We start from the raw sequence: 14,515 nt of genomic DNA, 5'->3' as shown, positions 1-14,515 counted from the left end.
TTTCACCGTGTTGACCAGGATGGTCTCGATCTCTTGACCTCGTGATCCACCCGCCTCGGCCTCCCAAAGTGCTGGGATTACAGGCTTGAGCCACCACGCCCGGCCCAAAATTCGTTTTACTAAAGGTAATAGATGTTTGTTGTAAAAAGCCTGAAAGATACAAAACAGCACAAAGAAAAAAACCCTTTACTCCTAATAACCACCGTGAACATTTTGTTGCATATCTTTCTAGTCTTTTTTCTATCACGTATACAAAATGCGATCATACCTTACATACTGTTAAATAACCAGCTTTTTTCTTTGAATATATATTCTGAACTAGATTTTATTCTAGTTCATGAATAGAATGTATTCTCCGTGGAGAATATAGCATATATTCTCCAGGTAATTATACATCTTAAACCACTTGCACTCACACACTTACGTGTAATGTCCGATCTGGGGGGTCTAACTCAGTTGTTTGAATCCAGACTCTGTTCTTTCCAAGGTATTACTTGGATTTTTTTTTTTTTTTGAAAAGGTTGGTTATTCCTATTTTCAATATTTCCTTGCTTCCCCTACACAACTCCTCAGCTACTCTTAGGCATATTCTGTGATAGGAGTTGCAAATTCAGATGCCTAAAGGGCCTAAGCATCAAGTATCAAAGGAATGCAGTGGGTTAGGTGAAAGATTTTAGGGAGCATGGAAACTGAAATCTGGAGACTGCATCTAAAGAGGACAGTCACTACTCAGTGCCAACTAATTGTTGCCATTTGTGAATATAGGTCACGTGTGATCAGCCACCTTACTTTTTTTTTTTTTTTTTTTTTGGGTGCTAATCTGCCAAGCCACCTTACTTTTTAGGATTTCCTAGAAGTCCACATTTTGTGAAATTTCTCACTTTTAGCTTAAATTTCAACCAAAAATTTTTATTAAAACACTGTATGTTAGCTTAGTGGTTCATTTTGAAAAACTTTTTCATCTGAATTTAACCCAGTTTGCAACTTCTGCTCTAGGGAGTTTCATTCTCCAGTCTAGCCTAATCATCATGGGGTAATTTAAGAGAATAAAGGCTTGGGAGGCTGGACAGATCTTATTTAGACCTTGAGTACTAGCAAAGTATTTGAGCCTCTGTTTCCTGATCTTCAAACTAGGATAAAGATTTCTAGGTTTAACTCTGTAATGAGAATTAAATAAGACTGTGAATACAAAGTGCCACTTTTGGTACTTCTCAGTAGGCGCTGAATAAATGATGCCCATCTTGTCTGATTACTAGAAGTCTTTTATCTTTTTCAAGGATATTTACAAATGTGGAGTTCTCTGGGGCTTGGCAGGTATGGATAACAGGATTGGGCCTCCTCAGGGATGGTTAGCCCATAGAAAAGTTCAAGTTTCATCACATTTAATCCTAAAACTTACCTGTCCACCTAAACTTTTAGGACCCTTAGCTTTCTCTGTTCCAAGGAAAAAGGCTCTGCTGTCTCTCCCTCTAAGTCAGACCTTGGTACCTATTTGACCCTCTCTTCTAGCAGAGAGATCACTAGGTATAAACACTTACACACACCCCAAGCCTTTTCTCAGCTTGTACAGTTGAGAAAGCAGCTTTCTGGGCTTGTATTCTTTCAAAAAACTCTTGAGAGGGTGCTGAGACTATTGGTTACTGTTGGTAATACTACAGTCTCTATAAATATTTGCTCAGTCTTAGCTAAGCTAGGCTGAGAAGAGATCAAAGGTATCCAAGGAATGATTGGGATGCCAGCTCTGATCAGCTTAGCCCTTGATTCTAGGCTTCTGCAGGAGCTGTGCTCTGCGTCCTGGCTACCCCAGGAACTAGATCGGTGCTATGAGCTGCAGGACCTGCAGAAAGCTCTAGCCAAGGAGAAGCATAAGGCTGTACGGCTGCTCCATCGTTGCCTGAACCTCTGCACATCCATTCTTCGACTGGTAAGAGGCTCTACTTTACTGTGGACCTTTTCTCCAACTTGAGCTCCCAGAGTTTCAGCCTCCTCTTAGTTAAGTTTCTCCTGGGATCCACTGTGTGACCTGGACTCTACAGTTGGATCAGAGCCATTTTTCTGCCCAGCCACAGCAGTTTCTACTTGAGGATGGATGAATCAATAACAGGTATGCAGAGGCTTGGACTTGATCTTTCTCTAAGGGTTCATCTTGACCTAGGAGCAGGGAGGAGAAGGAATATGACAATGTCTGTTTTGTCTGTTTGTGCTGACTTTTGGGAATTAGGGAATTTGAGAACAGGAATCCTGGTCTTTTATGCTGCTGAGCTTATCTTTGAACCTATCTTGAACTTTTGGGAGGCCACTGTGGTTAGTAGAAGGATGCAATGGTGGAGTCCTTCCTAATTATGCATACTTTCCATCTATGATGTACATTCCCTGCCTAGGGTTCTGGGAGGCCCTCCTGTGTATATGCCTTTTGCCCATGGCCTGTTATCATGGTTTGTTATCAGGTGGGGCTGGATATTCACACAGGACTATGGCTAATTACCATGTATCAATAGTCCAGTTCTGAGAGAGGAGGCCCACTCAGAATTTGTGAAAATAACTAACGTGAGGGAGGCATACCTTGCCTGGCATGAGCCTGGTTTTGGCTTCTACATGTTTCTCTGAACTTCATCAGAGGAGGTTAATCACAAAGGACAGAACTCTGAAGTTTCTTGCCTTGACTTCAAGGAATTTCTATTCCTAGAAAGAAGTAATAACTTCTGTTGATTGCTTTTGGTTGAGATCTTAAATATTTAAGAATGAGGCAGGAGATGGGGGGTGAGCTGCTCCACAGCCTTTCTCTACCTCTCAGCTCCTCAATCCCACCTTTGTTTTTAATGTTACAAAAATAGTTGTAACTTTCTGAAATTCAGTAGTTAATTTTTATACTAAGGTATAGTTCATATACAGTAGACAAATTTCAGCCATACAGTTATTGAAGTTTTTGCATTTGTATTTGTATTGACATACATTTGTATACCCGGATTAAGATAGAGAACATTTCCAGCACCCCAGCAAGCTCCCTGGTGCCTCTTTCATTAATAGCCCTGCAAAGGTAACCAGCTCTCTGACCTGTGTCACCACAGGTTAATGTTGTCTCATTTTGAATTTCATATAACTAGAATTAGACAGTATGTGCCCCTTTTTGCCTGCCTTTTTTCACCAACATTATGTTTGTGAGACTTACCCATAATGTTCTAGGTAGCAGTAGTTCACTTTTTTTGTATAGCTTTGTAGTATTTCACTGTTTGAATGACCCCAATTTATATATTCATTCTCCTATTGTGAACATTTGGGTTGGTTCCAGTTTTTTACTATTATAAATTATACTGTTAGGAACATTCTTGTATATGTCTTTTGGTAGACATGAGTGCTTATTTTTTGGGGAGTATACATTCCAGGAGTAGAATTGCTAGAATAGAGTATATGTATGTTTTGCACTGCCAAACAGTTTTCCAGAGTGGTTGTACCAGTTTGCATTCCCATCAGTGATGTCAATTTCTAGGTGCCTTTCCTTTCCTCCACCTTCCCCCAGTGACTCTAGCCAAAGGTTTTTTTTTTTTTTTTTTTTTTTTTTTTTTTTTTTTTTTTTGAGATATAGTCTGGCAATGTCTCCCAGACTGGGGTGCAATGGTGCAATCTTGGCTCACTGAAACCTCTGCCTCCTGGGTTCAAGTGATTCTCCTGCTTCAACCTCCCAAGCAGCTGGGATTACAGGTGTGTGCCACCATGCCCAGCTAATTTTTATATTTTTAGTGGAGACAGGGTTTCACCATCTTAGCCAGGCTGATCTTGAACTCCTGACCTCAGGTGATCCACCTGCCTTGGCCTCCCAAACTGCTAGGATTACAGGCGTGAGCCACCTCATCTAGCCTCATTTGTCTTTCATTCTTACCAATACATATTTTTTTTCTTTTCCCTCCTTCCCTCTCTCATCTCCCTCTCTATTTCCCTCCCTCCCTCCCTTCCTTCCTTCCTTCATTTTTTCCTTCCTTCCATCCTTCTTTCCTTCCCTCCCTTTTTCCCTCCCTCCTTCCTTCCCTCCTCTTTTCCTTCTGTGATTTTATATTTTGATATAATTTCAAAATTATTAGAATTGTAAGGATAGTATATAAACTCTCATATACCCTTTATATAGATTGTTATTTTTCCCACTGCTTTATCATTTATGCTCTTTCTTTTTCTCTAAACATGCATACATTATTTTCTAAATCATTTGAGAGTAAATTGCAGGCATCAGTCCCCTTATCCCTGTCTTGTTTGTTTTCTGTTGCTATAACAGAATACCAAACACTGGGTAATTTACAAAGAATTAAAATTTGTTTGGTTCATGGTTCTGGAGGCTGGGAAGTTCAAGAGCATCTGGCGAGAGTCTTATCCCATGGTGGAGGGTATCACATAGTGATGAGATATGAATAGGAGGCAGAGAGAGGAAATCAGGCCAAACTTATCCTCTTTATCAGGACCCCATTCCCATGATAACTAACTCACTCCCATGATCAAAACATTGATCCCTTCACGTGGGTGGAGCCCTCATGGCTAATTACCTCTTAAAGGCCCCACCTCTTAAAACTGTTACTATGACAGTTAAATTTCCAACACATGAATTTTGGGAGACACATTCAAATCATAGCAACCCCTACATATAACAATATGATTTTTTCTGTGAACGAGGACATTTTCTTTTATAACTATACTACAATGATCAAAGATTAGGAAATTTCACTTTGATACTACTCTGTTATCTAATCTCCTATCTTTATTCAAAATTTGGTCCTTTATTACTATATTTTTTCATTCTTCAGTCTCCAAACCAGAAATACGTAGTGAATTTAGAGGTCACTTCTCTTTAGTCTCTCTCACAGGGAGCAGTTCCTCAGCCTTTTTTTCCCCTTACTTGCTTCAAGGCATGACAACTCTACAATTCTATTGGAACATTCCAAAGCCTCCTTCCCTACTCCAGATCAGACCAAAAATAGAATTTAGCTGAGATCTTGCTGGGTACTTTCCCACCTCTCTTTTCTGCTTTCTTCACTCCCTTATGGGCTCTTGTTTCCCTGAAGATCATTCCTACAGTAAATCACATTTCTCCAAATCCCTGTCTTGGGGTCTGCTTCTAGAGAACCCAATCTAAGAAAATATGTTTTAGACCAAGCTCATTCACTGTTTTATTCAAATATTCTATGGACTATATATGTGTATATATATATATATAAAAATGGCAGCTGATACCACCCCACCTGGCTAATTTTTTATAGAGATCGGGTTTCACCGTGTTGCCCCGCCTGGTCTCAAACTTCTGGACTTAAGTGATCCACCCTCTTTGGCCTTCCAGAGTGCTGAGATTACAGGCACGAGCCACTGTGCCCATCCTAAACATTTTTTTCTCATAATTTAGACATTATCACCCCTAGTACCAGTGCTTTAAAAATGTCTGCTGATTATGTTAAGTGGTACTAGCAATTATTATTGTTGTTGTTTGTATGATTTTATCCTAATGGCACTCAGTAGGCTCTTTCAATGTGAGATTATACATTCTTTTTACAAACATTTACTGTGGAACTACCCCATACCAGGCACTGTGTTAAGCAATAGAAAAATGAAATAAGGTATAACAGAGTTCCCCTCCTAAAGGAGCTTGCAGTGTAGTGGATGAGTTATGTAAATATCAAAATGATGAGGCGCTGGACTAAGGGTTATGAAGTGGGAAGCACTAGGTACTGGGAGTATTGTTAGAACATGGAAGAGAACACCTCACTGAGTCTCATATACAAAATCATCATATGCATAGGGCATGTTTGTGTATGATGTTCCATGCTTAGGACTTACTTGTCTTATGCTTGGGTCTGAGAAGATTGGGGCTTGGGCTCATGGATACCGGAAGTATAATTCACAGACACCAATCAGTTCTGATCACAGGCTCTAGGGAGCATCAAAAGGAACAGGAGAGCAGGGAAGACAATGGATCCATCTGGCCAAGCATAGCTTTCTGGTATCTCTTCTCTGTTCTTCAATAGTTAAAGCCCAGAGCATTGGCAACTGTCAGCAGCCTTTAAAAATGAATGAGGAACTTCCTAGATCTGAAAAGAACCCACAAAAAGGCTCCCAGGCTTTTATTCCACATTCCCTCTCCCCTAATAGAAAGTCTATATCAGTACCCAGAAACAGCTTCTACTATAACCTAAAGCAATATCATGCTATTCAGCAAGCCACATCACCTGGCCTCACTGTCATCCTGAGTCCATATCCTGAAATTGATGTTTAGCCTCTTTATCCCATCTTTTTCTTTTTATCTCTTCTATGCATTGTAAACCTCTATATTTACATATACACACATTTTCTATTTGAGTTCCACCCTGGGGGTTTTCAGTAGACAGCCCTGGCCTACCCCATTAGCATATTGTGACCTCTCAATATATGTTCTCTATTTCACATCTTCTCTGGTCATTTAAAAATTGTGAGGATGAGAGGCCCTCTTAGAGCAGTGGGCAGCGCGTCAGTCTCATAATCTGAAAAATTGAGGGGATGCCGGGACGGGGGTAAACTCTACTAAAAAGGAACCCTCCATCTGTACATCTAGGTTCTAGGTCCCAGACTCCAAGACCCAAGAGTTTGCACAGACCGGCGGGTGGCTGGTTTGCTCTCCATTCCCCTATCTCTGGTGAGTTTCCACTCTATGCTCACAGGTTCACGAGGACACATACCACATGCAACAGGGCCTACAGGAGCGAGTACAAAACTGTGACAGGATCAGGACAGGCCAAGGCTCCATATACCTTCAGAGCGTACAGCGCAAGCAACTGGAGCAGAAGCTGAAGCAAGTAGAGGCGTGGTGGCTGCAGCTGGGAAAATTTGCCCGCCTAGTCGACTACATGATTTGTCAGAGCCTCATTTCTATCTTGGAAGAGGAAATAACCTCTTTTGTGGCCAACATGCTTCAAGTGAGGTGGTGGGTGGCATGTGTGGAGGTGGCAGGCAGTCCAGGGCCACATGGTGAGGAATGTATACTGACATCTAGCCCCTTGATTTTTCCTGACCCTTCTTTTACAGGCCCCAAGGCAGAAACCCTTTCTCTCATCACATCTGGTCTTTGATGATCATGGCCAACTGTCTCATGTGCCCTGTGTTGAAAATATGATCCAGATTCTAACTGGAGGCCTACAGTCTGTCAAGGCCTCTGCCTTGCAGGTATTCTGGATTGAGCGGAGAGCTAGCTGTGGGAATTCCCAGTTCCTATCCTCTGAGTAATCAGAAGCGTACAACCGGGTTTGAATCCCTCATTGTTTTCCCATTTCTGCTCCTTCTCCATATCCTGGCATGAAGGTAATGCAGTCTGCAGACCTGAAGACCTCCTTGGATTCCTTGTACTCTGAAGGTATTTAGGGAGATGTAGGCAGGGGATAGGAAGGCTGAAGGAGGGGAAGGGCACAAGTGCGAACGGCATGGGAAGCAGGCAGGAGGTCCAGGGTATAGAGTCAGGCATTGGGTGTGGATGGTGAAGCTCTAACCTGGGTACTGTACATGTGTGTTGTGGGTAGAAGGGTCAGGGAATGTTTTTGCTCACAAATTCACGTGTATGTGCCTGCAGTGAGAGGATGTATGAAAGAATGTGAGTACATTGTCCTTCCAAAACTGGTTCATTCAAAACTCTGTAAGGTTTTACTCCAGTGCCATAATTCATTTCATTTACTACTGAATTTTATTTCTAAGTTAATTTGTACTTGTTTAAAGAGCTCTGCTTGCTCAATACTTGCTTTATGTCATATAGCTCTTTTTCATTTCATATGGATTAATTCATCGATATTATTGAAATATTTTATGGTTACCAATTATCATTGGTTATCAATCTTCACACTTATTAACCATCAGAGTGGAAATACATCTTCACTTTTCCCTTATTTAGGATACTAATGCTGTCACAAGTAAAATCAATAAATGCAATCGGTCACATCTGACTCATCGATACTTTATTTAATTTCCCCATTCAACTTTTATCTGTTCATTAAGACTATTTAAAGACATAACATTAATTTTAGGGAATAGGTGACAAGGACAAAAAAGATTCATTGAGATGAGCCTGTGTCTTTTACAAATTATACATCAGTCGGGGCACATTATTTTCCCCAAATAAATTTAGATTAATTGATAGCAACTATTGATATTTGTTTTCCATGGTTCAGTGGAAAGAAGGAAGGCTCTGGAGTCAGACTCATTGGTTTACTAGTCTGAAAGTGGAAATAATGAAAATACCTAACCTGTAGAATTTTTAAAGATTTAAAAGAGGCAATGTGTCTAGTATGGTGCTCAACATATAGAAATATATGCTACAGATAGTACCTTCTTACTATTAGTATTAAAGAGGTAGATAAATCAGACATTTCACAGCATTTCTCATATGTGGTACTAATTCATGTTATAAATATGTTGTAGTATTTTTTTGAATGGTTAAATGGAGCAAAAGAACCCTTGAATTTGTATTCTAAATTCTAGTAAAGCTGACAATATTTACCTGCCATGTCTTAGGTTGTCCCTTCTACTTTTAAAAAAGCACATGGACTGATATGTTAAGGGGTGAAATGTCATGATGCTTGTATCTTACCTTCAGATTGTTTAGGAAAATGAAAAGATAGAAGGAAAAACAAATAATGCAATGTGGCAAAATGTTAATGGCTGTTGAATCTAAGTGGATGGATAAGGGTGTTCATGGTACCATTCTTCAAACTTTTCTACAAAATTTGAAGAAAAAATATCTGAATGGAAAATCAGATTAATATCATGGAGTAATCAAAACCAAAGTTCTTTTTGTTGTTTGTTTTTGAGACAGGGTCTCACTCTGTTACTCAGGCTGGAGTGCAGAAGTACAGCCTCAACCTCCTGGGCTCAAGTGATCTTTTGCCTTTAGCCTCCCAAGTAGCTGGGACTACAGGCACATACTACCATGCCTGGCTAATTTTTAAAGTTTTTGTAGAGATGGGGGTCTCGTTGTGTTGCCCAGGCTGGTCTTGAACTCCTATCCTCAAGCAATCCCCCCATCTTGGCATTGCAAAGTGCTGGGATTACAAGCATGAGCCACCATGCCTAGCCAGACCAAAGTTCTATTGTCCTTAAATTCTTTAAAAAAAGTAAAAAGTTTTGATTTGTATTTCTTTAATGATCAATGATATTGAGCTTTTTGTTCATATGCTTGTTGGCTGCATGTACGTCTTTTAAAAAGTATCTGTTCATGTCCTTTTTAAAACTTTTTTGTTTTGTAAATTTGTTTAAGTTCCTTATAGATGCTAGATATCAGACCTTTGTCAGATGCATAGCTTGCAAATATTTTCTCCCCTTCTTTGGTTGTCTGTTTACTCTGTTGATAGTTTCTTTTGCTGTGCAGAAGCTCTTAAGTTTAATTAGATCCCATTTGTCAATTTTTGCTTCTGTTGTGTTTGCTTTTCTCTCTTATAAGCAGGAGCTAAATGATGAGAACTCCTGGACACAAAGAGGGGAACAACAGACACTGGAGCCTACTTGAGAGTGGCGGTGGGAGGAGGGAGAGGACCAGAAAAAGCAGCTATTGGGTACTAACATTAGTACTGTGATGAAATAATTGGTCCAACAAACTCTCGTAATAAGAGTTTACCTATATAACAAACCTGCACATGTACACCTGAATCTAGAATAAAAGTTTAAAAAATGGAGTAAATTTTGAATAAAGATAAATATGTAGCAGATAAAACAATACTAGTAGTCTTTAAGAGACATACATCCAACTGAGAAAACTTTTATTTAAATGAGGCAACATTTTTATGGCCTTTTAGCTAAATTGCAAAACGATTTCAATAGCCCCACTTACATATAAAAATATGAAAATTAACTCCTTTTCAATAAAAATGGACCCCTTTCCAATAGAAATGCATTGACTAGATTCTAATCAGTAAAATAATTGTCAATGTATTATTAATAGTTGCAACTTATTCTCCAGTCTTAAACTGTGTTCTCCAGCATTTTCCAGAGAACGTTTTACAGCTAAAAAAGAGAGTATTAATATTACTATCTGATGTCCTTACAACCTTATGAGAAGTTTTCTGCAGTTCAAAACTCAGAAAACACAATCAGATAATCACTTTTCTTATCTGTCAGATGTCAAATTAAAAAACCCTAAAGTTCTTATATTAACTTTAATATGGCAATATCCTATTAAGATTGGAATATCTTTTTGATATTTTTGGTAAGACAAATCTGAAAAGAGACAAAGGATTGACTAATTTTAATCATATGCTCTCTTGATGTACATTTTTGTTGGGATGGCTGAAATTAGCTTAGAGATATAATGTAAAGAACGAAAACGTGATTTTTTTGCCAGGGGACTGCATGGGAAAGGTCTCTTCAGGGTATGAGGTATGAGCAGTGGGACCAGGAAGAGGAAATACAGAGGGAAGCAGTGTGACCATGAGTAGATTTATAGATGAGAGGGAAGGAAAGGTTTTTTGTTTGTTTGTTTGTTTGTTTGTTTTTGCTGCTCTGTGAGAAAGAAACCTTGGAGGGATGAGGAGTTGTGTAAATATGTTTAACAAGAAGCTTTGCTCTGTGTGGAATGTCTGAGTCACTCACTGAAGGAAACCTATAGTAAAGATCTACATCATTAAAGCCTTTCAATTTGGATTGATATTTTAAAATTCAACTCTATGTTGACTTATATGTGTTATAGCAATATATATAAATTGTCAATGGAAGCCCCAGATCCTTTAGAAATGGCAGGTAAATTGTGTTTATTTGATTTAGTTCATTTCAGATTTCTTCTTAAGGCTAGGCACAGTGACTCATGCCTGTAATCCCAGCACTTAGGGAAGTCAAGGTGGGAGGACTGCTTGAGGTCAGTAGTTCAAGACCAGTGTGAGCAACACACTGGTTGTGTGTCTCACACAGTGAGACCCTGTCTCTACAAAAAAATTATAAACTAGCCAGGTGTGGTGGTGTGCACCTGGAGTTCCAGCTACTCAGGAGGCTGAGGTGGAAGGATTGCTTGATCCCTGGAGTTTGGGGCTGCAGTGAGGCATGATCACACCACTGCATTCCAGCCTGGGTGACAGAGATACCATATCTAAAATTTTTACAACATTTTATCATTATAAGCAGTGTTTTATTTCATTCTTTCCTTGGCTATGAGGTTAAGTGATTTCTGTTTTGTTTTGTTGGTATGTTCTTTTGCCAAATTCCATTGAAAATAGACTAGCTTTTCTTTCCATTGCTTGGAATTACAACTGACTTTGTATAGCACCATATTGCCTGAGCACTCTCCTAGATCTTGGCACCTTGAAACACTGCTCTTCAAGCTTGTCTTGTATTTTGGAGCTCACAAAACAGACAATTGCTACATTCAAAGGTAGAGAAGAAGTAACAGCACCCGTCTTCACAGAATTTGAAACTAGAACATCAGGAATAGAGCCCCTGTCTCTCAAATTTCTTATTCTTTTTTCATCTCTTCTCTCTGTGCATCTTTCCAGTTCCCCTGCCCTGATTCCTGAGACCAGTTATCTCTGCTTCCTCTGGGTTTTCTGCTCCCTTATTACTACTTCTTTCAAATAACTTAAACTTTTTATGACACCAACTCGTTCCTTGACTTTATATGATCTTCTCTAAGTTTTCCTGTCTGTGAGACTGATTTAGTTCAACTTTTCAAGACAAGGAGTATGATTGATTCAGTCTTTCCTGTAGATTGCATGATTTACTTATAAGCTATGGCAAGGGGATGTGTCCTGGTGCAAAATAACTGGATTTTAGCTATAGGTAAGGGCAGATCTTCTTAGAAGATTGTCTATGGTGGGGCAGGTTACAGTCTTCAGCTCTGCTTGTTTTTGGCTATAAATGTCTATTATATTGGCCTGAGTATGGGGTTGATTTTGGATTAAATAATCTTAACTCAAAACTATGTATGTACTTATAACTAAGAAATTCATGATGCAGCTAGAATCAGCCACAGTGGCCTAAACAATAAAAACAGAAGTCTTGAAGTAGGTGCTTCCAAGGTTTGTTCAGTGGCTCAAAAGTGTCATCAAGTACCAGGTTCTTTGTATCCTTCCATCACTCCTTCCTGCTTTTAGCTATAGGTAAGAGCAGGTTCTGTTAGAGAGGTGTGTGTGGTGGAGGAGGTCACGATAAAGTGGTTTTTGGTTTTTTTGTTTGTTTGTTTCTTCATTCTCAGCCTTGTTGCCTCATAGTTGCAAGACAAGCTGCAACGTCAAGCATCCCATTCTTAAGCAAAATCAGGCAGAAAAGGATAGGCAAGGTTAACAAGAGCGCTTTGTTTCTGATTCTCACTTTTTGCCAGGAAAAGGAATCTTTTCCAGAAACTCCCCATCAGACTCACTTTTACATCTCACCATCAAAGTCTGCAGCATGTGTCTACCTCTAGCTATAAGAAAGGCTGAGAAACCAAATGGCCGACATTCTCAGTGCCTTGTGGAAGATGGTTCTACAACCATAGAGGAAGGGAGAAGGGAATAGCTATTGGGTAATCAACCAATGTGCCTTCAGAGTTCCATTCTTCAGGTAGGCTTTGTCCACCTGGCAAGCAAGAGAACCACCAGCATTCTCTACATCGTTATTTCATACTATACTCTTTCCTTATCCCTCACTTAATCTTAGTTCTGTAAGTAACAATATATTTAAGCCTACCAGCAGTCCTTATGTTGATGTCTCTAGTGATTTTGTTTGAAGGTCACTTTTTACTAAATTCCTCAGGAAAGGCTTGTAGGAACAAAATTCTGAAATTCTTCTATGTTGATAACAGTTTGTACCTTTTGAAAGTTAGTGTTGCTGGATATAAAATTGTTGTTTTACACTTTTTTCCTTTGCGTATCTTAAATATGTTATTCTGTTTTCTTAGGGCATTATGAGTTGCTATCAAAAAGCTTCCAATAATCTAATTTTATTTTCTTTACAAAATCTCTTGTTCTTTTGCCTATTTTTTTCTTTTTTATTGAAATCTAGTTATTTTAGTTAGAATATATGTTGGTATTGAACATTCTGGGGAAGGATTCTCAGGTATGTTATTTCAAAATGTGGCATTATATCTTTTTTAAAATTTCAGAACAGTTTTCCATAATTAAGGTTTCATTTTAATGAAAAGTATGTCTTTATTGTATTTTCTTGTCAAACACCTTTACTTGAGGCAACAACTGAAGTATAATTTAATTCAGCAGGAAATATCACAATCCGAGGGAAAATACACACTCAAAAAAACCCTTAAATTAAAGTCAAACATTCTTTCCAAGGCACAGCACTGGCATTTTCAGACTGACAGCAGAACAAGGTTGTTTTTATGAAACAAAATCACGAGTCCAGAGTCTGTTTTTGAAACAGCTTTCCACTTAATCTGCATTTCTCAGGCTTAGGGAACAACGCTAGTGGCTTTCCTCTGGGCCAGGTAGCCGGTGACAACGCCGGAGGGTAGCCTCCGAATGCAGGAAGAGTCTTCCATGGTGCTGAACCGCGGTTTGCTCTAGGGGTCTGTGCAGTTGGGAAGAAGGACTGAAACATCGAATACTTCTTAGCTGGCTTAAAGGATGGAGGTGCATCAATACTGAAGTAGCGAGGAGTGTTCAGTTGCCCCGCAATGCCCTTTCTGAAGCGAGGATTTGTTTCAGGTTCTTCCAGTTTCTGTTCTTCTTGCCCGCTACTGCGCCACCGTGGCCAGAGTGCACAAAGTTGGGATCCTTAGATGGCACAGGTTTGGCAGCTTTTTCCACAGGTCCCCCTGCTAAACTAAGAGGGCATCATTTTATTCTGACTCGTGGCTTCTATGCTGATACCCTGCACGAAGCTGGAGGCGGACACTTTTTTCTTTTTACTGGTGCCATAGCCCCTGCCACTGCGGCTGCTGTGGACAGGGCTGGCTGGCCTCTTCTTGCTGTTCCTTGTGAGGATCCCTTGTCCTCATTTGTTGAAAATGTTATCCTTGGGCTTTTGGTTTTACTATCTAATTGTTCTATCATTTTTGTGTGGGCATTTGGGGGAGATTTCAAAATGATGTTGCCTTTGCCATCACCTCAGAATCCTTTCTGGCATTTTTTTAAAAGGATCATTCTTGTTCTTATATGGAGCAGAGACTAGAAGGTGTAGGAGCCAAGGGCCAATGCAGGGAGAAAAGTTAGAAGGATGTTGCAATAATGCAGTGAGAGATGACGGTGAATTGGGCTGGGAGAGGAGGACAGGTGGCGGTAAATGTGGTGAGAATTGGTTGGATTCTGGGTATATTTTCAAAGTAGAGACAACAGGATTTTTAAATGGGAGGGATGTGTTGTGTGTGAAAAAGAGTCAAAAGTGACTATAGGCCGGGCGCGGTGGCTCACGCTTATAATCCCAGCACTTTGGGAGGCCGAGGCAGGTGGATCACGAGGTTAAGAGATCGAGACCATCCTGGTCGACATGGTGAAACCCCGTCTCTACTAAAAATACAAAAAATTAGCTGGGCATGGTGGTGCGTGCCTGTAATCCCAGCTACCCAGGAGGCTGAGGCAGGAGAATTGCCTGAACCCGGGAGGCGGAGGTT

The 14,515-nt window shown here is 39.9% G+C and overlaps 1 protein-coding gene and 1 pseudogene across 1 annotated transcript in view; one reads left to right on the top strand and one right to left on the bottom strand.

Annotated features, from left to right (window-relative positions):
- The window catches only part of DNHD1 (dynein heavy chain domain 1), a 76,571-nt gene that overhangs the window by 11,557 nt on the left and 50,499 nt on the right, over positions 1-14,515 (top strand). The window contains 4 exon segments of the mRNA XM_017507225.2: positions 1,768-1,924; positions 6,669-6,923; positions 7,033-7,170; positions 7,306-7,357. Coding sequence (XP_017362714.1) covers positions 1,768-1,924; positions 6,669-6,923; positions 7,033-7,170; positions 7,306-7,357 — 602 coding nt within the window.
- LOC108288249 overlaps positions 13,085-14,515 on the bottom strand; it is a 1,977-nt pseudogene continuing 546 nt past the window's right edge.

This window comes from Cebus imitator, unplaced genomic scaffold (genome assembly GCF_001604975.1).
Source record: "Cebus imitator isolate Cc_AM_T3 unplaced genomic scaffold, Cebus_imitator-1.0 Scaffold370, whole genome shotgun sequence".
NCBI classification, from domain to species: domain Eukaryota; kingdom Metazoa; phylum Chordata; class Mammalia; order Primates; family Cebidae; genus Cebus; species Cebus imitator.
This window is presented reverse-complemented; position numbering and strand designations above follow the sequence as displayed.